The sequence below is a fragment of the Ursus maritimus genome, unplaced genomic scaffold (assembly GCF_017311325.1).
Source record: "Ursus maritimus isolate PB19 unplaced genomic scaffold, ASM1731132v1 scaffold_1, whole genome shotgun sequence".
Taxonomy (NCBI): Eukaryota; Metazoa; Chordata; class Mammalia; order Carnivora; family Ursidae; genus Ursus; species Ursus maritimus.
The window spans coordinates 26,114,311-26,140,893 of NW_024423343.1; the positions used below are offsets into that span (position 1 = coordinate 26,114,311).

A 26,583-nucleotide genomic window follows, 5' to 3' on the forward strand; every position below is an offset into this window, starting at 1 on the left:
GAGCCACCCGGGTGCTCTTGAACAGTACACATATTTTGATTAATGTAGCATTCTGGTGAACTTAGGCCACCATATAAGGTCATCTGACATCCTTTATTTAAAATACCCTGAGGGGTTATAATTCTAATGAAACGTCTTTCAAACCAAAAAGGTGTATATGAAAAGTGCCAGAAATTTTAATTTGTTACATAATGACTGACTTGAAGTTGACTCGTGTTATAGAATGGTATTTCTTTTTTTGGTGTGTTCATAGAGCAGGGAATAAACAAATGTGCCTTAAAAACATGAAAAACATGGTAAGGTAAATAGAGCTATTTCTACAAAGTCATTTCCCACATCTCACTGATTTTCCCCCCTATTTAAACTCATATATCACTTCACAGTCTCTCAATATTTGTTTGATGATTAATTACATGCTGCCTTCCATTCACCCTTTTTGGTCAATGTTCTTTATTGAAAATGTCTGTCATCCCCTCTACAGGACTAGACCTAAGATCTCAGAGAACATATTTTTTCTCATACTTTCTTGTACCTTATCTTGTACCTGTTAGGTCTTAATATGGGTTTGATTATAGAATGGGAAAACAGTGGGGCGCCTGGGTGGCGCAGTTGTTAAGCGTCTGCCTTCGGCTCAGGGCGTGATCCCGGCGTTATGGGATCGAGCCCCACATCAGGCTCCTCTGCTAGGAGCCTGCTTCTTCCTCTCCCACTCTCCCTGCTTGTGTTCCCTCTCTCGCTGGCTGTCTTTCTCTGTTAAAAAAATAAAATCTTAAAAAAAAAAAAAAAAGAATGGGAAAACAGTTTAATTCAAAGCAGTCAACCCTTTGGCTTTTATACCCACCCCATATAAATGAATACACACCCACATCACAACCACACATTTGTCAGCAACTGTTCCCACTGGGATGGTTGTGATGTCTAAGAGCAGAGATATGAGCAAAAAATTGCATGTGCATCAGTGTGTAAGCGCTGGCTCCCAGTCCGTGATCTTTCTCTTTACGTCCTCTCTACTTTTCCTTCCTATCTCCTTCCTGCTGGCGAGGAAGTTACCTACTAAAGATATTTAGCTCTACTGAAGTTAGGTGGTACCATTTCCCATAATTAAAAAAATTGCTGGGAGACATTACTTGAAGGATTAAAGAAAAATAGATACTACTAAAGTTCTGAACTATTACTAGGACATAATGAATATAAAAACTGCTGATCCTTCTCTCTCTCTTTTTGTTTTCTTGGTCAAGATTGTTCAAGATTTCCCACCACAGTTTGAAGAGTATTTCCGTGCACAATGACCAGGGTGATTTAGAAACAGGTATATCTGTACAGGTCAGGTGCAGGACAACGTGGTCATTACTTCATTATCTGACTGACCCTGAAACAAAATCTGTAAATGTTACTGCATTTCTTTCTTTCCCTCTCTTCCACATCCAACTCTAATAGGGAATTAAAATACTTTCATTCATCTAAGTTAATTAAAATTCTTTTTTTTTAAATGATTTTTTATTATATTATGTTAGTCACCATTAAGTTAATTAAAATTCTAACCTCAATTCCTATTTCTCCTAATTTAGTTTAGAATGGGGCTTTTTGTTGTTTGACATGGAAAGGCTCTGAGTGATGGTCTAGATTTTGTCCTCTTCATTCTTAAGGCACTGACAGCACTCTGCTGTATAAATGTTACGTCAGAGTGTTTTTAAAACACAACTAGAAAATAATCAAGGCAATCAAACTAATTAAATGACTGTGGTATTTAATTGGACTTCCACTTTTTACTTTTAAAACCTACTCCTATTAAGTGTACATATGAAGCACGTTCCTCACTGGCCTCATTTCATGACACCAAATCTTATGCATATGTGTTAAAAGCTCTTGGACCACCTCAGGCATCAGGGACACTCTTAACTCAAATTTGGGTTGTATTTCCTTTGGGGTTGCAGTCCCTCAAGAGAGCCTATTGGTTTACGTTCTAGATAGCATAGCCAACTAGTCTTTTCTGAGTCCTGAGTATGTGCATTGCTTCGTTTTCCTTGCCCAATGGGGACATGCGAGTGCTGGTCAACCCTCTAAGCAAGGTGGCCAGGAGAAAGGAAAATAAACACTTCCTTTAGTTACATAAGTACAATTTAAATGAGAGTAAGTGGAAAAGGTTGAATTTATAAGCTCAAGGTAAAAGTAAAAGATTTACTTTTGTCTGAATTCTTTCCAAATGACCAAGGCTATTGAGGAATTTATAGAAGAGTAGGCAGTAGGAATCATGGAATCAGTTATTCCATTTTATTTTATTTTATTTTATTTTATTTTATTTTTATAGATTTATTTTAGAGAGAGTGAGAAAGTATGAGTGGGAAGGGCAGAGAGAGAGAGGGAGAGAGAATCTCCAGCAGACTCCATGCTGAGCATGGAACCCAACATGGGGCTTAATCTCATGACCCTGAGAGCATGACCTGAGCCAAAACCGAGTCAGACACTTAATTGACACCACCACCCAGATGCCCCACAATTCCACTTTAAATCCTTTTTGTAAAAAGGACCAGGGGATCAGCACTGAAAAAGGTCGGAATGGCAGAAATCCTTCCCAAGCCCTCATTTGCATGGCCAAGCTGGGTCCCACATGCCACCCCCACATCTACCCCATTCTGTGGGGTGACCTACTTTCCTCATCTTCCTCATCAGTCCTACTCAGGGTGTCCTGTGAAGCCTGCTGGGAGGGCTCACTGTCCTGCTCCCAGACGGTGCCAGTGCCCGTGTTGGAGCGGGACATGGTGGCCAGGCTCAGGCGGTACGCGGAGGTGGACGTGCCCACAGTACTGATGGACGTCTTCCCTTGGTAGGCTGGGGGATTGAGAGACCAAAGAAAATCCATGGTGAGCGTTTTCAAAGAAAGCAAATGCTTGCTTCAAACTCCTCCAGGTATCAGGGCTACCTGTATTTTTTAGGAAAGGTCAGTTAAATAGTGTGTCCCAGAGAAGCGGTCTTTAGAATAAAGCAGCAAGTAGAAGTGAGATAGAAAAAGAAAAAGAAGAATTGGCTATTGATTTACTCATAATTGAATAGTTTCCTCAGGGGAATACAGCATCTCTAATAACGTAAAATGCTTTGACATTGCTTCCTCTCTCATTGCTTTTGATTTCAAATGTGAAGGCTGGAAGAATGCAAAATAATTTTGGCATGAACTGAAGCTTCCAACTTGGCAGATCTTACTGAGAACGATACCTTTCCTGATGCAAGCATGTAGAAGTAATAAACGCATTGTCTGATGGGAACTTTTCAATCAAGATCAGAATACGTAATCAAAACTGTGTTCACATTCTCCTTTTCTGGAAATTGTAACTTATAAAATATCCCCTTGCATATGTCAGGTTATTTTATTATAAAGCAGAATATTTGAATGGCACTCTGCAGATTTCACTAAGATCGTACTTGTCAAAATTTTGGTCTTTAATACATTGCAAGCAATAATACATTTTAGAAAGAAAGACAAAAACCCCACACATATGATGGTCTACTTATGGGTAATGACTGCCCTCTAATGGCAGATAGTGATTTGTTTTCCCTCCTAGCGATCTGACGTTAATAACTGTAAAAAGTAAACAATGCCCCCCCAAAAGAAAATCTTTTAAATAATGTAAAAGGACCTCCTAGCCTGCCGATTCTAATTCAACCCTTTCTCCCCCAATCTGTAAAAGTTCAAGGCTTTGGAAACAATCCCACTAGTTTGAAGTTCCCTCCCTGTGGTCACTGTCAGGTGTGCAGATTCTTCATTCTCTACTGTGTCTCCGTTTCCTCATTCTTTAAGTGGACCCTCAGTTATGCACTTTGCAGGCACTGATGCGGATTAAATGAAATAACATCTATGAAGCCATCTACCAGATCGTAGATGGTCAAAGAATGTGAGTCCCCCTTCTCCTTTCCAAAAAGGAAATGAAGGCAAGCATTTCAATACTTTTTTTTTTCTAGTTAAATAGTCAAGAAAGAGCTTCACCACTGAAATGAAGATTGAAAAAAAAAGAAAGTTTAGAAAAGAGCAAAATTAAAATCCCATGATACCCCTTGCTTTGTTGCTGACATGGGTCCCATGGTCCGATCGACCACTGAACTGACATGACTACCTCATACAGGGCTCCAAAAAGAGTGGTGACACACGCCTGTAGGGTGTGAGTTCCATGAGGCAAACAAATGCAAAATACCCCACCGTTACTCACCTGAGCCACTATGCACTGCCTCTTTTAGGATCTTTAGCTCACTGTTGAACTCGGCAATGAGGGAGCTCTTGCACAGCGGGCGGGGGATGAAGCGCCGCTCCAGCTGGTCAGCGATGTGCTGCCGGGCAGAGAGCTCTTCGTGATTTTCTGCTGGTTGGGCCAGAAGCTGAAAGGAAGGTATAGATTGCCAGGTCCTCAGTTTTCCCATCTGTAAAATGGGCTAATTATTGTACCTATTTCATAGTTGGTTGTGAGGCTGAAATAAGGTAATGCAAATGAAGTTTTTAGAACAGCGCTTTATACGGGAAGCTCTTACTACATGATCTTGAATCACTGCCCCAGGAAATTCGGGCATGAGAAGAAGAACACAGTAGATGAATACTGAGGGAGGATTTCAGGGGAGAAAACATGCTTTAACTGTTCTATCTTTTTCATGCTTATTTAAAATCAGATCTCTGTCCTGTTACAGAAGAAAGGAGAAAACATTCCCCAGATCTTATCCTTGGGCCACTCTTTATTTTTTCTTTTTCCCTAGGGGGCAGTGGTGAGTCGAGAGAGGGCAGACTTTTACAGACTATAACAGCGCTCTCCCTGCGAAGGTACTCCTAACGCGACATGTGATCCCCTGGGATCCCTTTTTGAGCTGTTTTCTTACAAACACGGTATGAAAAGGTCCTCCTAACTAGCTCTCCTGTGTCCCACGAACACCGCTGCAGCAATCCTGCCTTAAGCTGGAGAGAAGAGCACGTCCCTGGGGCCCGGCACTCCTGGGAGCAGCACACACCGCACCTTGCACTGGATGAACGGGCGCAAGAGCACGAAGATGGGGATCCGGGTCCGCACGATGAAGTCGAGGAAGTCCCACAGGGCCAGGCCTCCCACCTTGCGCAGAGCCATCTCCTTCACCTGCAGGCTCAGCCAGTACCACTGGCTTCCCAGCTGCCTCTCAAAGCAGACGAGAATCACCTTCAGCGCTTCACACCGGGAAAAGAGAAAAGTAAGCCCGCATACGTGTGCTTCCGAGGAACCCTGCTCACAGCCACAGCCCTTTGTGCGTCAGAACGTTTTCTGAATTTCTAAGTTGTCTCCATGTTCTCAAGAACCTACATGCCCTCCTGAGCGAGTTCTGACATCAAGACAAGAAATTGGATGTTTTGATCTGTTTGGATCCTGATTCGGAGAACACAGGTACCTTTCTTAAGGACATTTAACTACTATTCTGGAAAACACAGAGCAAAGTGGCTCATAGAATGGAAAGGGAAGTGTGTTATAAACGGAATGTGGGGCTAATATTTTGCTTTCTGAAAGTTCTGTCATAGTAGCTTTATGGTATTACCAGCATGACTCGTACCCTAGACCAAAACATTGGTGTTTTAAAAGATTTTTCTTTTAAGCATAGAAAGAATATATTCTTGTTATTTAAAGTAAAATCAAACCATGCAGAAATGGACAAAGTTAAAAAAGAAAAGGTCCTTCCCCTTCCCAGCTCCCTTCCCGACCCCATCGCTCCCCAGAGGTAACCAGGAAATGTATTTGAGTAGATCCTTCCAGATGAAAAAAACCTCCCTCCTCCTTCCTTCTTTTCCCTCTCACGTTGCACATCATGTTGACTACTAAACCCTGATGGATTCCTTTGGCAAGATCTCTATCTTCCTAGATTCCGGCAGCCCTATCGCAATCTACATTTATTTATTCATTTATTTTAGGAAGAGGATTTCCCAAACAGTGTGTCAGGACAAACCAGAACACTGTAAGGATGTCAAACATGCTGGCGGGATCGCCCTCGGACACCTCCGCCTTCTGCACAGTGTCTGCTACGGGGCCGTCGAGGGGAACCGGGCCTTCTTGATCATGTCTTAAGGCCCATCTCAGCAACTACAAGACACACAGAAACCCAACTCCCTACAACTCTCGAAGTCACACACACCTTTACCACCTACTTAGGACATCGCCAGGGGAAAACCGTGCCATATAACAGAGAGAGATGTTGTAAGAGTCTTCTTTACCCCTCCTCCTCCTCCTCCAAATACCACTTTTCACAGCCATCATTCATCCCAATTCCTTTCCCTCGACTAAACAAACAAGTGAATGGACAAAAACAACACCCCGAGCGTGGTGACGTTTCTACTGCTGGGTGCCTGTTAGCCTTCTTTGGGTCTCTGCCATTCTGCTTTCCACCTTCCCCTCCACCAGCCCGACACATAAGCAGGATAGCAAAGGGCTCAAGAGCAGGGACTCTGGTGCCAGACGGCCTGTATTTGGAATTTGGCTCTGCCGTTTATCAACTGCGTGACTTTAGGTAAGTTACTCAACCTTTCTGGGCCTTTGTTTCTTCAGTCCTAAAGGGAGAAGAACATTTACTTCTTAGAGTTGTAGTGTGGATTCAAAGTATAGAAAACACTGCTTTAGTGCACAGTAAGTGTTCAAAATAAATGTAAAAATCATTTTGAAACAGAGGGCTGGTAGCCTGCCCGAGGACCGAAGGAGCCACCTTCATTAAAAAGGCAGAAATTGGAATGACCTGAAAAATAATCACTCATCAAGTGTTTTCTCCTGTCCTTGCCTTATGTGTCAAGCCCTCTGTTTCCATCATCCTCTGTGCAGTGCCAAACCTTATGCAGGCCTTGGTCCCAGAATCTAGATTTTATTTGAACCCTACATTCTCATGGCTTTGGCAACTAAGCCCCACATGGGTTAGGTCCTGTGCAAATGCATTCTTATTTCCTTTTTTCCCCTTTTCATTTTCATTGTCAATCACATTATTTTCAAATACCCTTCTTTCTTTCTTTTTTTTTTAAAGTAATCTCTAGGCCCAATGTGGGGCTTGACCTCACAACCCCGAGATCAAGAGTCACATGCTCTACTGACTGAGCCAGCCTGGCGCCCCCCAAATTTCCCCTTCTGATACAGTCCAAACACCTCACGCATTCCAAACTCCGAGGACCTGTTTTTACCAGTGTGTGTGGTTCATCTTATACTCCCCACACCAAGATCTGCTTTGATAAATTGAAAAATGTCAGGCACAATCTTCTCAACTTCGTGCTTTTAAGATTTTCTGCGGCCAGTGCTCCTTATTCTCAGTGCTATGGCAGGAGTGGTTTTTTCCCCGGTTTAGTTCATTCAGGGCCAAGGAGTGGCTCTCCAGTGTTTCACGGGTCAGGACCAAGTTAAAGGCAGGGACGGGGTGATGGGAACGTAGGAGTGAAGTGGGAAGGAAACTGGCAAGCTTCTGTGGGGAGAACAAGTCGACTGGCCTCACGAGAGTGAAAATCAAGACAGAGATTTAGAGACGGTATCGTAAGGGAAGAAAAATAGTTAGGAGGGGGCTATAATGCGCGGCTGCCTTGTCTCGCTGCCCAGGATGTGGACTGCCCCATTGTAGGGGCTCCATTCACATAGACGACAGACCAGTGAGTCCCATGAGTTGTGTCTCTGCATACTAGTCGGAGTCTACATCTGATAACTAATGAGATGATAATCTCAGTAGTGATCTCATACTTAACCGGTAAGGGGGGATTCTTACTGCAGATTCCTTCCTCACATGTCCAGATGCTGTGAGAAAAACAACCGAGTAATTTAGGCACCACAGATAGGAAAGTACTTTGGTTTTTTTTGGCATATGTTTACTGGCATATGTGTACAGACTCCTTTGCAAGGGTGATGCTTCTTCCTTGCTCAAGTGGCTTCTTTAAATACTTTCTGGATTGAGGTCTTTCAAAATCACTTTTGAGTCAAGGTGTAACATAACTCAGTAAGTCCTCTTGTCATACATATACACACAAACACACACGTTGCGGGGAGCGTGGGGAGGGTACGCACCCAAGTATGCTGCTTGGCTGGTGGACTCGGCCAGCCCCTCCCTGCGCAAGTCTTTGCCCGCATCCCCGGGCGTGGAGCAGTGGGCGGGCGAGCTCTCCAGCATGAAGTTCTTGCTCCTGGAAGTGCTGATGATCCGCGGCGGCAGGAGCACGTTAATGACCGTCTGCAGCAGCAGCTGCACCTCGGGCTGCTCGAGCCATGGGCTGTCTGCGGGGCAGAGTCCGGCAGAGGGACGTGCAAAGAAAAGCAAGTCACTAGGTAGACTTTCCACATTAGACCCAGAAACATTTAGCTCTCTTTCCAATTCCAAACTAGAACACCCTAGAAATTCGGGTGTTTCCCCACCAAGTACAGCTTCTCCTCTGGACAGAAACCGCATTCCTGATACTGGGTGGTCTCTCCAGAGTCAGCACCCAAAGGCTTGTGTGCTTAGCCAAATCTCTGCTTACCATTTCAATCTCCTTTCTCTTTTCTGCTCAAATACTCATAACGTATTATCTTTACATTTGAGATAAGCTTTTCCTAAAAAAAAAAAAAAGTCCCCCAAGAAGGAAGAGTAATGAAAATAGATTGAAATGTAACAGCAGTGGCAGGGTTTAGTCTAACCTGAACGGCAGTAAATTATAAAGTCTATTCATTTGTCAATTCACACCACACTGTATTTCAGTTAATACCATTTTTTTTAATGGAAACAATGGTCTCCCAATTTTTGCTGTACTGAAGGAGGTGTCTTCTAAGAGGTGAGCAGAGAAACTCTTGACCCAGGGAAGCTAAACTGAAACGAAAGAAAAAATTCTATTTCCTAAGATAACCCTGTTTAAATCATTCGGATCGACTTCAGTGATGGCCTTCATGGGAAAAGGAATAAGAAATAACAGCCTGACACTTAAGAAAACACAACAATCATAAATTTCCTTTAAATTAATCAGACCTTTGCTTCCAGATCCTACTGTGAGCACAAATGGGATGAGTAGATTTAAAAGCATCCCCTCCCTTCGCTCTTGATTGGTGAATGGGGAGATCACATGGCTTAAAGGAAAATCTTCTTTTAAAGCCTGTGCAGCAATAATAGAAGAAAAAGATTAATTGACCCCCACACCCATTCAGTATGTTTGTTTTACACAGCACGATGGAGACGGTGACTCCCTGTTGGCTGCTCCTGGAAACTATGAGTTCAATTGCGTAGCGTACGAGATGCACTCAAAACTGATACTTTACCATTTGCTTGCCATAACTGAGAGTTCTATACCTAAAAGAATAGTAACATCTTGAATATTAAATGCAAAATTGTAATTGGTCTGGTACAAAAACAACTGCACATCCCCATTCATTTGCTCCATGTGTCCACCAATAAATATTTTAGAGATAAAGAGAAAGAAGAAAATGAGAACCTGCCACCTGTTCCATTTGGGAGTTATTTAAAAGTTCTCTGACCTTGGCATAAGGCCTTCTCCAAACCAGAAAGAAATAGGTAATATAGAAAGAAAGAAATGATCTCTGTACACAGGTTATAAACATGGATCGCTTTAGGGATCATTGTTTCCCTCCTGCACGGTAGCCAAAGCTCTTGTTTAATTTCTTGTCTACCATCACCCATTTTCTGGATGACAGACCATCAAGCTTAGTTGTCAGATAATGGATGATTGTATCCATTGACATCAGTTGTATATTTCCCAACAGTCACAGAGCTTTCTGATGATCTACAACTCTAAAATTAGGTGACACACAGAAAGAGGCAGGGGAATTGGCATTTTGCACTTTTTGCCTTGGGAATAATTATTTTAATTTTAAGAAATAACTGGGAGAATTAAAAAAAAAAAAACAAGTAAAAAAAAAAAAAACAAACCAACCACAATATTCAACCCACAATCATTAAATTAGGATATTCAAAGCCTAGTGGTAACATCTGAAAGAATTTTATATTGCAATTCTTTCTGCAAATAATTTAAAACCAGACTTTGAATATTACCGTGTCTTTTAATTAACAATTGTGAGCTGATTATCTGTGAACCATTATTTTCCTAAGGTCTTGCACACATTTGAAATGACTTCAGTGGTTCCTGAGGTTGTGGCGGGACTACACGACTCTGCTATTTTTGAGATCTCGAGAAGAATTACAGAAGCACAACTTAGGGCCAAGCTCAGGACTGAAGCTCCAAACCTGTAAAAGTTTGGAGCTGTTTACTCTTTTGTTTCACAGATTTTGCCCAGCCTTTGCAGAAAAAGAAAAGAGAACACCAGGATCTGGTGCCTCAACCAGCAACTTAATGAGCGTGACAAACAGGTAAGGCAGTCACACCTGTATCTGCAATGCTACAAGCCGGACAACAGCTGTGCTGAAGGGCAGAGGTGGTGAGAGATAAGGGCTGAGATGAAGAAGGGGTAATCCATCAGCAACACTGGAAGGTCCTACCACTCCCATCACCTGAAATACAAACAGAGCACATGACCAGCCTTGACTATTGCAATTTCATGCGACCGTAGTAAGGGAGTCTCATTCAATAATCATAGTGATGATAGTAAAATAATAATGATAATAATAATAATTTGAAGGTTGGGCATGTTACTTTCAATCTGTTCTTGGCGCCTTCCTCGGAAGGCATGTAATGTCTGGAGTCCGATCGAATGTGACACGGGATTCGGCCAAGGTTTTGTAGAATGTTGTTTATAGCTAACTATGTACATAATGAGAGATGAACCAAAAACTATTCTAATCAGGAGATTGGACATACTTACTGGTGGATTCAAAGGAATGCAGTCCACAAGTCTTTGATGGAGCCAGTACTGACAACAATGAGGATGGCATAGCTATGTGCACTAGGCATTCCAGCTAGACAGTTATTGCTCAACTAGTTAAGCAGCAGATCCTACTCAATGAAATGCTCTCACATGATTTCTACATTGTACAAAACCTTGTTGGGACCAGACTCTAGATATTACATCAATGATAAGAAAAAAATTTTTTTTCTTCCCATAAATCCTAGACTGGCCAACTCATAGTGTCATTTTGCACTTAAAAAGAAAAAAAAAAGTTCTCTTTGTATTTTAAACTCCCCCACCCCAGACGACCTCAACTTCTAGCCAATTGTGCGGTCTCCGCCACCCCACTCTCCAACTGGCAGCCCTCAACTCTCAGCGCAACTTGAAGAGGCAAATTGTCAAAGTAGCACGTGGGAAGCAGCACACCAAAATCCCATCTGTGTAGGGATGGGCCCCTCATCTCCCCACGCACCACCTTGAAATGTACCTCACTATTTTCAGTGTCACCTGAGCCATTTGTTTTCATGGGTAGAGGGGCACAAAGTGGTTGACCTGTAAATCTTCAAGTCAGAGAAATCAATAGCAGAGTGACATTTTGCAAAGTTTCATAAGATTGCCACTTGGGTACTCACCAGATTGACACAGACATTGATCAGTGACCTAAGGTGAGGCAGGAAGGATATGATTGGCTGCCTCTGAAGTGTCAAACAAACCCCTTCAATCAAATTGCTGGCAGGCTCCCACTCAACCTGTCGCCTGGAATACAATATAGGAGCCATTAGCAGCGTGGCTCCCTTCTGGAGTCAGTCTGAAACAAGTGAATGAGACAGTGATTCTGACACCATCTAAGACAGGACGGGTGTCTCAGACAAAGTGCTTCACACGGGATGAAGTTTACCCATGTTGTTCCAAAAGCACAGAGCACACTGGGAAGGGAAGAAGATACTGAAAACGTAGCAGAGGCACTCCTGCCCCACTCGACTAATGAGACAAAATCTATTGAAAAAAAAACAGAGATGATGAATGGGTTGCATTTTAAGTTCCCTGGTTTTAGCTTTGAGAGAGGGTAGAAGACTGCAATTTTAGGAAACCCATCCTAGGGGCCTTGACTTCCAACAGAACTAATCTGACCACAGGCTGCATTTCTAAAATCTATTTATCAGACTGCAATTGATCTCATCAGCTTTTATACCAGGATACAACTGATCAGATTTATATGGTTTAACTCCTCCCCAAAATACGACATTAGAAGAAAATAGTTCATTTAAAAAGTGTTCTTGGCCTCCTAAGAAATGATGTTTTTTGGGCTATTTTGGGCTATCTATGGTCACATAAATGGTATAAATCTAAATCCAATTAGATGATCATGGGATTTTCTGTAATAAAAGTCAATCCAGTCTGTAATTATCTCAGTATCAAAAAAGCCATCTCCGTGGCTCGCAAATAAAGGCTGGGTTTTACTGATATCAGTGCTATTTCTAGTACTATCCTGGAAACAATTTCTAAGCTTGTATTTCCTACCAAAATGGCATATATACAATGACAAATGCAGATTGTTCATAAATGAGGCCATATGGACATCCTGACTCTCAAGTAACTCACAAGGTCAGTTTCAGTCAACATTTCTCTTGTGGAACTGAGATCACCCAAGAAATTAAATCCAAGGCAACCTCAAATTCTCAGGATGCACCCCAAAGAAATTATCTACAATTGACCCATCTACTTTTAGGAAGCATCATGTTCTTTACAACTGGGCTTGATTATATGACAAATGAGTCAACCTATGGAGACGTTTGACATCTTTATGTACAAAGTTACTTAAGAAAAAGAATTTACTTTGACACACACTCATAAGAATGATAAGACTGGCCATTTGCCAATAGGCACAAATGTTCCATTGGGACCACTAAAAAAAGTAGGTGAGCTGCAAGGACAGACATATCCATGCCACTGAAATAAATACCCAATGTGTAGGCATTCGTCATCACGTTATAAAAGAATATAGGAACAAAATATCAATTACTGGAATGAAATCTTTCAATTTCTTTTTTATAATAAATTCAACAACTCCAGGTGACTGCATAAAGGAACAGGAGCACAGGCTAAAACCTGGAAAAGTTCTGACAAATTGAATGCTAAGCGCTACAAATTCTTGGGCAAGAGTTGCATTGGTTTTGGGTTAAGTTTAAAGGGACAGAAAATGCTCTCATTAACTCAAACTGGAAATTTCTGAGTTAGTAGGCTTATCAACATTTCACCGATTGAACTGTTTGCTAATAGGTCTCCAGACTGGACTCAGATCTCCAGGTAGTCTGGGTCTGAGGCATCCTTGCCTAGATAGGCAGGCCGTCAGTGGGTGTTTCAGGTTACTGAACAGAGATCAAAGGGTAATCGTGTTATTTCTGCACCACCCTGAATTAGATGACATGGTGAAATTTAGGTCTTTGTTATTAATCCTGGGATTTTCTTCAGCTGCTACATGGCTGCTTACTGTTAAGATTTGTCATTTCTCTAAACTGGTACCTAAAATACTATGTCAAAGCCAGTACTTCTTGAATTAATTTTTCTTTTCTCCTCAGTTGTTTTATTTATAAGGCATGCCCTGCCTTATTTCAAAAGAAATTGAAGGATACTCACTGAATTTCTTATGTGTGTCAGATGAGGAACATGATAGCTAAGATATGAACAGATTTTTCTAGATGAACACATATAATTTGAAAGAATATATTATTTCTTCAAAATGTAGACCCTGCTACGTATGTGTTCATATCCCTGGTTCGCTACGCACATATACGAACAGAACGCTTTCAAGTCATTCGTTCAACTCCAGATTGTGCCACCATTTTAAAAGATGATAAACCCTAACTTTGAAGCTTTTAATGTTAACAGCTGACTAGGAGGCCTCCTCACCTCAAAGTAGGCATCTTATGAATTTTGTTGAACATTCTATCCAATCTCTTTAAAATGAGGATAAGCGCTGGCCTCACTGCCTCGGCTGTCCAGTCGGTAATGGGTAGCATCTCCATGACGTAGCGCCGAAGCCCACGGCTCTCCATCGTCTGGGTGTCGTACGGCGCCAGCTTCAGAAGGGAGTGTGCAATTTCTGCCAACCTATATATATATTTTTTTAAAGAACAAGCTTAGAATGCCCCAATGGCAATTTTCTCACACAGCATCATGCTACTCACCCTCCTTTCAGCACACCAGCTCCCTGAACTAAAAACATTGTTCCCCCCACCTTCTACCCCTCAGCTCTTATTGTGTGTACCAATACGCTGGATACCACATACATTTTAACAGAGAATCACAGACTATTCCAGAGGGTAAATGTGATAGCATCTGAAGAGGAAACTAAAACCCAGGAGATTAAGTCCAGGCCAAACATGTCTAAGGATATGTATGCGTGCATATGTCCATGAGGATACTGTTATACGCACAAATACATACCCACATACATACATATAAAAGGTACATAAATACACATATATAATCTATATAATGTATAACAAAATCACTAATATCAAGTGTCCAAGTAAGCTTCATGGCTTCCTAGCTCCCTCACTGCCCATAGTCAAAGTCAAAGGCATTTTATAAAACGTAGTATTGGTTTTTATTGGAGACTGAGGAGTTCTTCAAACTCATTGCCCTTTTTCTCCTTCAAAGTCTTTTCTCTTTTTGTCTTATACATGGCTCCTCCTGCTCTGCTGTTTTTGTTAGTTAGGGAGTTTGTTTGTTTTTATTTAATTGACCTAATTGGCTTGTCTGGGTGGCTTAGGTTTGGGTTGCCTCCTCCTCTCAAATTTTCTAACTCAGTTCCACACAGGGACTGAAAAGGCAAAGCAGTTCCTCCAAGTGTGGCCCAGGGTCTGTCACCAGACACAGGTCCATGCTCTATGTCCTAAGTACAGGATTCTCTGAGGGTGAACTGACCAACAGGACTGGTTTCAGGTAAATGCAATAGTTGGTTAACTGAAAAAAACTTCAAAGCTAGACATGGATTATCAACTTCCCAAATAATACAAATATAATGGCATACATGGTCTTAAAAAGCCAACTGAACTTAATTTTATGTGAAAGAGAAAGCATTTTATTTATTTTTTAAACAAATTTTTCATTTTATTTAACTTTAACTTTTATTCCAGAATAGTTACTGTACAGTGTTATACTAGTTTCAGGTGTACAATATAGTGATTCTGCAATTCTATATATTACTCAGTACTCATGATAAGTTTACTCTTGATCCCCTTCACCTATTTCACCCATCCCCCTGCCCACCTCCCCTCTGGTAACCATCTGTTTGTTCTCTATAGTTGAGAGTCTGTTATTTGGTTTGTCTCTTTTTTGTTTCTTTTTCATTCTTTTCTTTCTTTTCTTTTCTTTCTTTTTTTTTGAGAAAGAGAAAGAGCAAGTGAGCAGGGGTGGGAGATGGAGGGGCAGAGGGAGAAGAAGAGAGAGAATCTTAAGCAGGCTTCCCACTTAGCACTGAGCCAATGAGTGGCTTGATCTCACAACCCTGAGATCATGACCAGAGCTGAAATCACAAGTCAGACACTTAACTGACTGAGCCATCTAGGCACCCCACTTTGTTTCTTAAATTACACATATGAGTGAAATCTTGTGGAATTTGTCTTTCTCTGACTTATTTCACTTAGCATGATATCCTTTAGATCCTTCCATGTTGTCGCAAATGGCAAGATTTCATTCTTTTTTATGGCTGAGTAATATTCCATTACATATATACCACATCATCTTTATCCATTCATCTATGGATGGACACTTGGATTTCTTCCATATCTTGGCTATTGTAAATAGTACTGCAATAAACATAGGGGTGCATTTATCTTTTCAAATTAGCGTTGTCATTTTCTTTGGATAAATACCCAGTAGTGGAATTACTGGATCACAGGATAATACTATTTTTAATTTTTTGAGGAAACTTCAAACTGTTTTCCACAGTGGCTGCACCAGTTTGCATTCCCACCAACAGTGCATGGGGGTTCCTTTAAGAAGAAAGCATTTTAGGGGTGCCTGGCTGGCTTGGTCAGAAAAGCATGTGACTCTCGATCTCAGGGTTGGGAGTTTGAGCCCCAAGGTGGGTGTATTTTAAAATCTTAAAAAAAAAAGCATTTAAAAATTTTATGGTGCTTCCCTACCAAATATATTGAGCAGTTGCAGAATGCGTAGATGATATTAAGAGGCAATGTATATCCATCCATGGTAATATCTTGCATCTATGCTGTATGATTTGAGCTTGATTTTTTTTTTCCAGAAAAAAAATCTCATATTCTAAAAAATATACCCAAGACACTTATCACAGTGGCTGAAATGTCGATACTCTTTAAGGTCTTAGAAATTCCTTTAAAAACAAATTTAAGAAGGGTAAGTAAACCACTCTCATCAATTATTTGAATCTTTGGCTCGAGTCAGCATATGTCTAGCCAGGCATCCAAAGTATCTTATGGAAGTAGACTGCAGGACAGGGAGATTCTGATGGAAAAGGGGGAAGAGAGAGGCTAACGTTGTCTAGAACTGCACTTGTGCCATCAGGAGGCAACCATAAGCCAAGGGTTTTCAGAACCGCTACTAAAGGAGAAGAGGATATTAGAGATAAAGGGATATCAGAAATAAGCTTTTCTACTTTCTCTTTCCTTGTTTTAAAGACTTTCTTTTTAAGTAACCTCTATACCGAACATGGGGCTCGAACTCACAACCCTGAGATCAAGAGTTACACGTTCCCCTGACTGAGCCACCCAGTCGCCCCAAGCTTTTCTATTTCTTTTTTTCAAGCAAATTTGCCTTGGAAAAGCCCAGAAGGTATAAACCTCAATCTTAAGGTTGAAAGAGATCTTAATAGCCCTAAAGCAGGGGGGTTCCATATGTTGGACCTCTGACTGGATCCTCTTACTTTAAAAAATTCAGCTAGAAGTAGAAATAAAAGATATCATTTCTCAGGCCCCACCCAAGATTTAGTGAATATGAATTTCCAAGGGTTGGGCCCAGAAATCTGCATATTTTTTACCTTAATTTTGAAAAATTTGAACATATATATACGAAGGTAGGGCAGCAAGTATATAATGCACCCCTCATGTAGCCATCACCCAGATTTAACAATGTTCAACTCATAGCCACTCCTGTTTCATTTATATCCACAATCACTCCCCTCCCCACTACCCTGAACTACTTTGAAGTAAATCCCAAGCATCAAATCATTTTATCAGTACATATACTTCAGTATGTGTCTCTAAGGTTAAGGACTTAAAAAAAATTAACCACAATGTAATTATGACAGCTAACAAGTTCAAAATAATTCCTATAGGGGTGCCTGGGTGGCGCAGTCATTAAGCGTCTGCCTTCGGCTCCGGGCGTGATCCCAGCGTTCTGGGATCGAGCCCCACATCAGGCTCCTCCGCTGGGAGCCTGCTTCTTCCTCTCCCACTCCCCCTGCTTGTGTTCCCTCTCTCGCTGGCTGTCTTTGTCAAATAAATAAATAAAGTCTTAAAAAAAAAAATTCCTATAAAGAGAAAGATATCCAGTCAGTTTTCAAAATTCCCACCTTATTTCATAATTCTTACATAAACTTTTCTTTAAACAAATCAGAATAAAATAAGCCCCATAAAATTTCAATTGGTTGATATTCCTCTTAAGTCTCTTTTCATTTGTAGGTTCCCCCTCTTCTGGTTTTTTTCAATGTTCTTATAATTTTAATTTATTTCCTGTGGAAATTAGCTGTTTGTCAAGCAGCATTTTCCACACTCTAGTTTTGCTGATTGAATCTCCTTGCTATCATTTAATGTATCCCATTGCTTCCGTATTTAATTCAATTGGTAGGTACACTAGGGGTTAGATTAGATTAGGTTTTGATTTTTCTGGCAAGCATATTTCACAGGTGACGTGTACTTTCACCAGGAGACCCGTGATCCCTACTCTTTAGGAATGTGTCACCCTTTATGATGTTAGCTGCCACTAGTGATCACTGCGCAGATCCATTAATTCATTAGACGCAGCACGCTAGCCATATTGTGTCGTTCCTCTTCTCATGTATTAACTATAACATTTTAATAAGGAGAAATTTCTCTTTGATTACTCGAGAAGAGACAGGACAAATGCTTGAAAGGACTTACAGTTTAAGAGCTCTGAGGTGATGCTGACAGGCACTCTGGTTTAGGAATCACAGCCAAGCCACCATCTCTCTAACACTTAGATGGCTCTACAATAACTTCGTCTGACTGGCACCATGGACGGAGAATTCCCCACTGCATAAGACTGCTCTCTCCACCCTTGGAGGTCTACACTCTGAGAAGCTCTCCTCATATTAGGTCCCCCAATTCCCTCAGTTTCTTCTACCTAGGCTTCATCGGGAAGCATGAATTCAATCCATCTTCTCCATGGCAACCCTTCACTATCAAGAAATAGTTATTGTCTTCTCTCCAGACTGAACATCCACATTGTCCTTCTGGAAATTGTGTGTGAATGTTCATGTCTTAAATCATTTTAAACAGCCTGTGTGTTCTTCTGTTTATCTCTTTCTTACAAATGTGCCATGAAGAAAATTCTTTACTTTTTCGGTTGTTTGTATGACAGATAAGAGCATATCTACATGCACATATTTCTTTTCCCTTATTGTTTTATAGATAAGATAGAGAAATGCTTGAGAAACGATCAATCTATTTAAAGCATAAAAAACAATATTTAGAACTGAATTTGAGTCATTTTATGCACTACTAATCCCTACTGGTGCTCAAAATGAATTTGCATTGAGAGTAACACAAACATTTCCCTTAATACAGTCTTTGCTGTAGGAGCACAAGGATAATCTCTTGGTAAAAAAAACATTCCTAGGGTCATTTCCCAGCGAGAACACAAGAGATTTTCCTATTGAGAGGGAGAGTTGAAGAGAAAGAGGCAGGGAGGGGAGGGGAGAGAGGTGGAGCAATGGGGAAAGAGAAGGACAAAGGGAGAGTGGGAGGGAGAAAGAGAGAGAGAGAGAGTTGGACTTGCAGATCTCATCATCTTGGTGTATATGTATACTGCTGCTTTGGCCGCTCTGGTTTAGGCAAATGAAGCATTAAAGTCCCTTAGGGCAGAGCCTCTATCTAATCAGAGATCCTTGCAGTCAACCATATCTTTTGCTAATGCAACAGTACGTATTGCCTCTTGCACTGCCTCTTGGTTCTTTGGCCTGAATCAAAGACTTCATGTAAATATCTCCTCTATCTCTTCTATCATGCCATTCCTGTTTTTATCAGTCTTCTCTCCTTGAGTGATACTATCCATTCTTATGACTTTAAACACCGCCTATGTGCCCACAGTTCTGACTTTTACATGTATCCAAATGTATATTTAGTTTATAAAAGAAAACCTAAATTATACCTTTTGGTTGGTGCAAGGTCAAAGTATATGGGTCTATCTTTACTTAGCAACATAGAATATCTCTGTTTGGCCAGAGATCATGGCAGGTCCTTTTTTTGTTTGTTTGTTTGTTTGTTTGTTTTTTAAATCAAAAGCTTGTTGTGAGAAACTGCATTAACGGAGGTCATTTAGGGGCGCCTGGGTGGCACAGCGGTTAAGCGTCTGCCTTCGGCTCAGGGCGTGGTCCCGGTGTTAAGGGATCGGGCCCCACATCAGGCTCCTCTGCTATGAGCCTGCTTCTTCCTCTCCCACTCCCCCTGCTTGTGTTCCCTCTCTCGCTGACTGTCTCTATCTCTGTCAAATAAATAAATAAAATCTTTAAAAAAAAAAACAAAAAAACGGAGGTCATTTAGTTTATTTCCTGGCAGTAAAACTTCTGCCTATTCTCTAGTAGGCAATGAAATAATTGTGCTTTGAATGACATTATCTTGGCTTCAGATAGGTTGCTCTTGATGAATTGCATTATGATGTTATGCCAACTTTCAGTACTGACAGGCAGCCAGCCATGTGAAACTAACACTATGTCTACACGGGGCTGTTATTCGTCACGCCACTCTTTCCTTTTAAAAAACACCAGCCAGGAGACATTTCTTACTCTTTGTATTTTAAGAAAGTAATTTTTTATCAAATAACTAGTTGTTTTTATCTTATCGACACTATGATTTTGTAATTGGTCATTTCCTCCTCATTGCTTTGACAACTTGGAAGCTCAAAATCAAATTTATGGTCATGAATAGCATCTACTCTGATCAAATCACATAGATTTGCTTTGTTAATGTTATTATAAACATAATTATTTCCTTGTTAATTCTGCAGTCTCTCCTAATTTGTATATTCTATCCCTTTAATTTTCTTTTTTTTTTTAAGATTTTATTTATTTGAAAGAGAGAATCTAGGGAGGGGCAGAAGGAGAGGGAGAGAAGCAGACTCCCTGCTGAGCGCAGAGCCTGATGTAGGGCTCTAGCTCACGACCCTGAGATCATGACCAGAGCTGAAATCAAGTGTCGGACACTTAACCCCCTGAGCCACCCAGATGCCCCCCTTTGTTTAATTTTCTAAGTTGCCTCAAGGATTTTGTAAAATGATAAATACATAGATACACACACATGATATATTGGACTTGCAACAACGCATTGTAGTTACTTTTTTATGTGTGCTGCTTGTGCCAGACTGTGGTCATGGGGAGGCCCAGGACTTTATTTTACATCCCCAGTGTCTAGCATAGTATTTGGATCATACTCATTAGCATTACTATCTGTTGAATTCTATTAACTCAGTGCCAGGGCACTGGTGTGAAGTCATTTGAAATATGACTTCATTTATCCTTTAACAGGGTTTGGCCTCTAGAAGAGAGCTTCAGACCTCTTTACCAGACACTCTCCCCTTCCTCCAAATGCCGTAAGAAGCATAGTTACAAATGGTCAAATTATAGGATAGTTTCTAACCCATGATCCTGATCTTCTCTCTCTCTCTCAGACATCTTTTTGGAATCTTGTCCCTTCACACCCCCAAAATGGCAGTTGGTAGTAGTGACACTCTGACTCGAGGAAGGTGATGTTGCTGTGTTCCCAGGACTACTTGGTTCCGCTAGCCATCATCAGTGGGGAAGGAGGAGAGTCAGACTGACTGAATGGAGCACTGAGTTGCTAGGGCAACAGATTCTCAATACTCCAAACCTTCCTCCCCTTTCCCAGTGTAGGTGCTGAAATTCTCCATGTGAAATAAGCTCTTCCCCATTTCTATGCAGTGGGAGCACGAACACACACGAAGCTCTGGAGCCCTGGGAGTGTGCCAACACCTCAGAGAATGTGAAATTAGCCCAGAGGAGAAAGGGTCTGTCTTCTTTCTACATTTATGGACTCTCATTTTTGCTCACTTAGTACTTTCTAAATTTTTCAAGGGATAATTTTAAGAAAAAAGTTGATGGCAATCAGAGAATCAGCATGTTTTGCCAAATAGCAGTACTATTCCAAAATGGCTAGAACCGAACTCTCCCTTTAACTTTATAAGTACACTAAACTTTTCAAGTGAATATTTTGTTACCCATGGAATTTTCCTTTCAAGGAATTTTTCTAACCTTTTACAAATTGTTACAAATCTGAATAGAAGATCTGGAATCATGTTTCTTTTAAGAATCTGAGAACACAGACACAGATGTCATGATTTACGCCAACAAGTGAGATATGACATCACCATAGGAAGAAGGAAATAGGAGTGCACAGACCTGCAATTCTAGAGCCTCTCCCTGGCACACCAACAGTCAAAATTTTTAAACGATGACTGGCCTTGTCCAGATCAGAATTTCCAGCAGGACACTTTTTGTTTGAAATATTGGAAGGCTATCACACACAATGTGTGTAAAAGAGATCCGAGCACAGTGTGGCACAGAGTTAAAACTAGCTCACTTACCTGCAGGCCTCATTACTGAGTCCCCAGGTAGTGTAGGAACAGAGCAAGTCTTGGGGCAGAAAACGGTAGTGAATTTTTTTTTCATGTAAACTGATAGAGAGGAAACACTGGGTTCTAGTGAAAAGTTAGAATCTGGGCAGTAAATAGTACTTGGATGAAGGCTACTTTTCTAAGAATTTAGGCGATGAAATTTCCCTTTTACTCTCTTTAATTGAGGAGCAAATATATGGACTATGCTTTTCGGGCTTTAAGAGTATTCTCCCGCTGTCTACCCTGAGGTCCTTTTTGATAGACTTATTATACATTTTCCTGGATGGCCCTAGAGGATATGCATCCAAGCCGCAAGAAACAAATCATTCTGAGTACCCAAGTTCTTATCCTGAGAGACCCTGTCCCGCGGCATCCCCACCCCCAAGCACACCTCCCAGGCTGTGCCCGCACTCAGAAGCAGGGAAAGCAAAGACAATACCTCATGTGTGACTTCACATCCAGCAACTCCAGGGCGGTGACCCGCGGCTCCCCAGCCAGGTTTTGCAAGATCTTCAGCCTTGGCCCACAGTGCTTGTAAAATTCGGTACAAATATTCAGCAGGGACTCCCGGGGTCTTCTGAACTCCTCCCGAGCAATTCGTTCATCCAGTTCCTCTCTGGGAAGGCCTTGCCCTTCCTCCAGTAAGTGAAGATTTTCCCTGAAGAATTATAAAAGGTTAACCGGGGGTCTGAAAAGGCGTGCGTGCGTGTGTGTGTGTGTGTGTGTGTGTGTGTGTGTGTGGCAGCCGCGAGAGGAGAGCATCACACTGATGAAAAATGTCCGCTTCCTTATATTCTGTATCGTCTACATTCCTGAGAAGAACCTCGTCTGAAGGGTAAAGAAGGTGAACCACCCTGGAAGACATCGCCATCCCAAATTGCAAAGGCTCTCCGTGAGCCACTTCCTGAGGACTCACCCCGAAACAGTATGCCATGCATGAATTAAATGAAATCTAACGGAACCACAACCGGCTCAAAAGGCAATCATTCCAAGTTGTCAGAATCAGTACGAAATCGTACCTGATAAAGTGCAGTTTGGCGCCTTGCTCCTGGTACCTGGAAATGAGAAGAAGGGTCTGCATGACGGTGACAGCAAGAACAGGGGCCCCAGGGCGGGGCTCCTTAAGGACTGTTTCTTACGAAAAGCCCTTGCAGCTGTACATTTTGAGAAGCTGACAAACACAACATGGACTAATTCTTAACGCTGAAATCTTGTCTTTCCCTTGGCTACCACACAGGCTGCAATTAGAGCTGCTATAAAAGCCGTCCCATTGGTATATAATTTGTAGAAATACATATTATAAAAACACATACGAGGTCATGGAATGCAGCCAAATGAGGGGACTTTTGAAAAACTCCGAAAGTAAAGTGAATCTAAGTTACAGTTTTAATACCACGTGCTCTGTTTCTGGGGATCAGAGGAAGAAATAAGGCAGACTCCCTTTCAGTTCTGGAGATGTATTGCTGATTAATAATAGGACTTTAGAAACTCTCTTTTTCTGTGTACCTTTCATTTGGTAGTTGAATCTACCCCCGAATATTGCTTACGATATATCTATTTTTTCTTAATATGAGAAATTGAAGCATGAGCTAGCCATCACATCAGCTAACTTATAGTTGGGTTTGGTATTTGTTTTATTTGTAATATAAGCAATGAGCAGGGAATCAACTTTATATAAAGAATGATATAGTCTTATTAAAACTGCTGCAGAGAGAATGGAAAATTATGAAGTTTCTCCTTAAGATCTCCCTACTAACTAACTACTCCATCCTGGGAAAAGCACTTTTTCCCTGATTTGGGATTTGCCCTCTCTTAAACCTTCCTCGGGGGAGGAAACTAATTAAACTTTTGTATGTGTGTGTTTGTGTGTGTGTGTGTTCGGGTATTTAGAGGTTAACACAGCCAGAATGAAGCCATGTAAGTATTAACTAATATAGCCAGTGTCTGAGTTGTACCAAAATGGGGGTGGGGGGTGGGGGGGACATTAATTCAAGGACCGCGAGAGCATCATTTGAGGACCTAAGTCGAAATTTGGATGAAATGCCTGTGGAAAATCTGTCCAGATGAAAGTTGACCCCGTATAACTGCCACGGGAATGAGAAACCACCCCCTGATTATTATTGTTTCATTTGCCTTTTTCTTGGAGGCGAATGAAACAACACTGGAATAGTTCAAAGACCACCCAGGCGGCAGAGAACATCTTGCGTGTTCATGCAAACGAACCGACACAAATGCCAATTTACGAATGTGGCTTGGATTCTCTCTGACGGTGTCAAAAGAACCCTTGTAACTCTAAACTCTCACCTTCCTTTCTTTTCCTTGGAGGCTTTCGCACTCAATATCGACTATTTTCAAGATTCCTTTCATTCCCAATGGCTGAGATTCAGGTTGTATGAAATTGAGAGACCACAGAAGAGTAAGGCCAGTGAATTACCTGGTGTTCACCCCAGACGACATGGTGTGATTGGCTGTGGTGGTTCCCTTATGACCTTGGTCACACCTGCTCATTTGCGGGGCTGTCATGGGCCTGCAACGGGGACAGGAACCGCCACAACAAAACAACAGCACAGAAGTGGAAACATTTACAAAGTCCTCGAGTTATGGAAGCGCACATAAGTTTTAAATTACTCACAGAGTCTTAAAAAGAGACTGTTGAGTGGAGCTTTTCTGTCACACTCTTGCTGTCTCTGTTCTGAGAGGCACGGAACATCGATTCCCGGGGGGTCTACTAGCGACCATGATTTGTGTTCTTCTGCTTCTTGGTTCTGAGTAATAAACTATGACACTTCAAACCAGACATTTATGAACTCAGACTTCTAAGTCTGTATGATTCAGGGAGAGCTAAGAGCTCATTTTTCAATTTGGTAGATTACTAGGAAGTTAACCGTTCTAGACAATAAGTGAAAGGTAAAGACATACATACCATTTTGGCCACCTACGTTGTAAAAAACCACCTGAAAAACTATCAAAGAATGAAAGAATCCTTCCAGGCAAAATTATACCTAAGACTACCCAGAGAAGTGAGTACATTAGTAGCTATTGTAAGTCAGTAATTTAGATGCTCAGAAATAGATTTGAATCATCTCATTTTATATTTGCAGGGTTTACTTTAAATCCTAGGTAATCTTTGCCTCCCGAATAGCAACGGAAGGGATGATGCAGCTTTTCAAAGCAAGTGCTTGTACGAACTCTTCCAGGCTTGCTCTTATGATGCTTCTTTCCTGTACGCTGGGTGTGGCTGGCAAACTAAGCTTTTAACAGTCATACTAGACCTTCTCTTCCTGTGCCATTGCTGTGGAAAGCAGAATTTAAAGATGGCCCCAGGACCCTGCACTCCCCCGATACTACCCCAGTGATTACGAACTGTTACACGGCCAAAGGGAAATTATCTGGGTAGGGCTAATTCTATCGCACCAGCCCTTAAAAAAGCAGAGTTTTCTCTTGCTAGGAACAGAGAGGTCTGAAGCATGAGAAGGACTCAGGGAGTCACTGTTGGCTGGAAGACAGAAGGGGCCATGTGAGAAGAGAGGCAGGTACCCTCTAAAGTAGAGAGTAACCCCTGGCTGACAGAAAGGAAAGGGAACGTCCGACCTAAAGCTGCATGGTGTTGGATTCTGCCAAAAACCTAACTGACCTTGGAAGGGGATTTTTTCCCCAGAGCCTTCATATAAGGCCCAGCTTGACTGCCATTTTAATTTCAGCCTCGTGAGACCCTGAACAGAGAAACCAGCTGAGCCTGCCCAGACTTCTGGCCTTTGGAAATATGAGATAATAAATGTTTGGTTTCATGCCTCTAAATTGGTAATACATTACATAACAATAGAAAACTAACATCAACACAGTTTGTAATATACTTATCTGTGTGTAACATTAACGTTTGTTCATGAGTAAAGAAATTAGGAGTACGGAAGTGAAATGGGGTTCTTCTTATCTTCTTGTAAAAACAGCAAAGCCAACTTTATTGTTGGCTGACCAATGAGGCTAGATCTCTCCTCTCCCAAGAGAATACTAAATACACCGGAATATTTAGAGCTACAGAATTTTAAATGTCAGTGCTCCATCCATTCCACTCTTGGTGGAATTTTGGATAAGCCAATTTTGGATAAGTTAATTGACCCATCCTGATAAAAGGAAATAGAAAGGAGGAAAGCACTGTGATTGCATAATCTGAGGAAAAATAACAAAAGCAGCCCTTGGGAAAAATGGATTGCTCTCTTCTCCTCTAACTGCAGAAAGGGGCTAGTGATTTAACCAGAGAGGCGCAGAAAGAAGAGTGTAAATGATATTTCTCCTTAGGATGTTCTTCCTCCTAGGACTTTCATGCAACCAACATCAAAGCTTTGGGCCTGGGTCCCGTTGGAAGAGGCGTTTTGCCATGGCTCCCAGTTTCACTACTTCCCATCTCTTCAGGCAGGTGCATATGGGGGCCCTTTCAACACTGGCAGTCTACCAAAGGCTTTTGGGCTACGCTCTGCTTGTCTAGGTTGGCAATGAAGCTCATGATTAGAAAGGAAACATATACTGACTTAACGAATCACCATCTCCCTCCCTCTCTCACTTGCTGGCACATGCTAGAGAAAGCCTTCCTGGATGGAGGGATTTCAGCCAGTTCTCATCAACAGGGCAAGATGGGGCTGGAGAAGTTGGTGCCTTTTGGTGGGAGTAAATCACAGACAGGATTTAGGCGAAGGATGTGGCCAAATGGGAGAGAGGAGGAGAGACACCAGCCCAGGAAGAAGGCTTCCCCACCTTTGCTCCGGGGAACACTATCTCCTTCTAGCTAATTTGAGATGGGAACAGAGAAAAAGAGCCAGTCATCTGCATAGCTTCTTGTCTCCATTTCTTCACACTCCTCTCACTCTGCCCACCGTCCCCTCCATCCCCGTCCAGCCTCTCAATGCCTTCTGCTTCTGCACCCAAGACCCTGGCGACAGGGCTAATTTCTTGGTGCTCTGTT

The 26,583-nt window shown here is 41.7% G+C and overlaps 1 protein-coding gene across 3 annotated transcripts in view; it reads right to left on the reverse strand.

The window, feature by feature from the left end:
• The window catches only part of UNC80 (unc-80 homolog, NALCN channel complex subunit), a 213,331-nt gene that overhangs the window by 14,291 nt on the left and 172,457 nt on the right, over positions 1–26,583 (reverse strand). For all 3 annotated transcript variants that reach the window (XM_040641233.1, XM_040641228.1, XM_040641231.1), the window contains 11 exons: positions 24,061–24,153; positions 22,646–22,681; positions 22,066–22,284; positions 13,689–13,889; positions 11,411–11,534; positions 10,318–10,443; positions 8,950–9,073; positions 8,019–8,225; positions 4,989–5,173; positions 4,200–4,365; positions 2,650–2,829 (listed from right to left, as the gene is read on the reverse strand). In XM_040641233.1, coding sequence (XP_040497167.1) covers positions 2,650–2,829; positions 4,200–4,365; positions 4,989–5,173; positions 8,019–8,225; positions 8,950–9,073; positions 10,318–10,443; positions 11,411–11,534; positions 13,689–13,889; positions 22,066–22,284; positions 22,646–22,681; positions 24,061–24,153 — 1,661 coding nt within the window. The remainder of the gene's footprint in view (positions 1–2,649; positions 2,830–4,199; positions 4,366–4,988; positions 5,174–8,018; positions 8,226–8,949; positions 9,074–10,317; positions 10,444–11,410; positions 11,535–13,688; positions 13,890–22,065; positions 22,285–22,645; positions 22,682–24,060; positions 24,154–26,583) is intronic.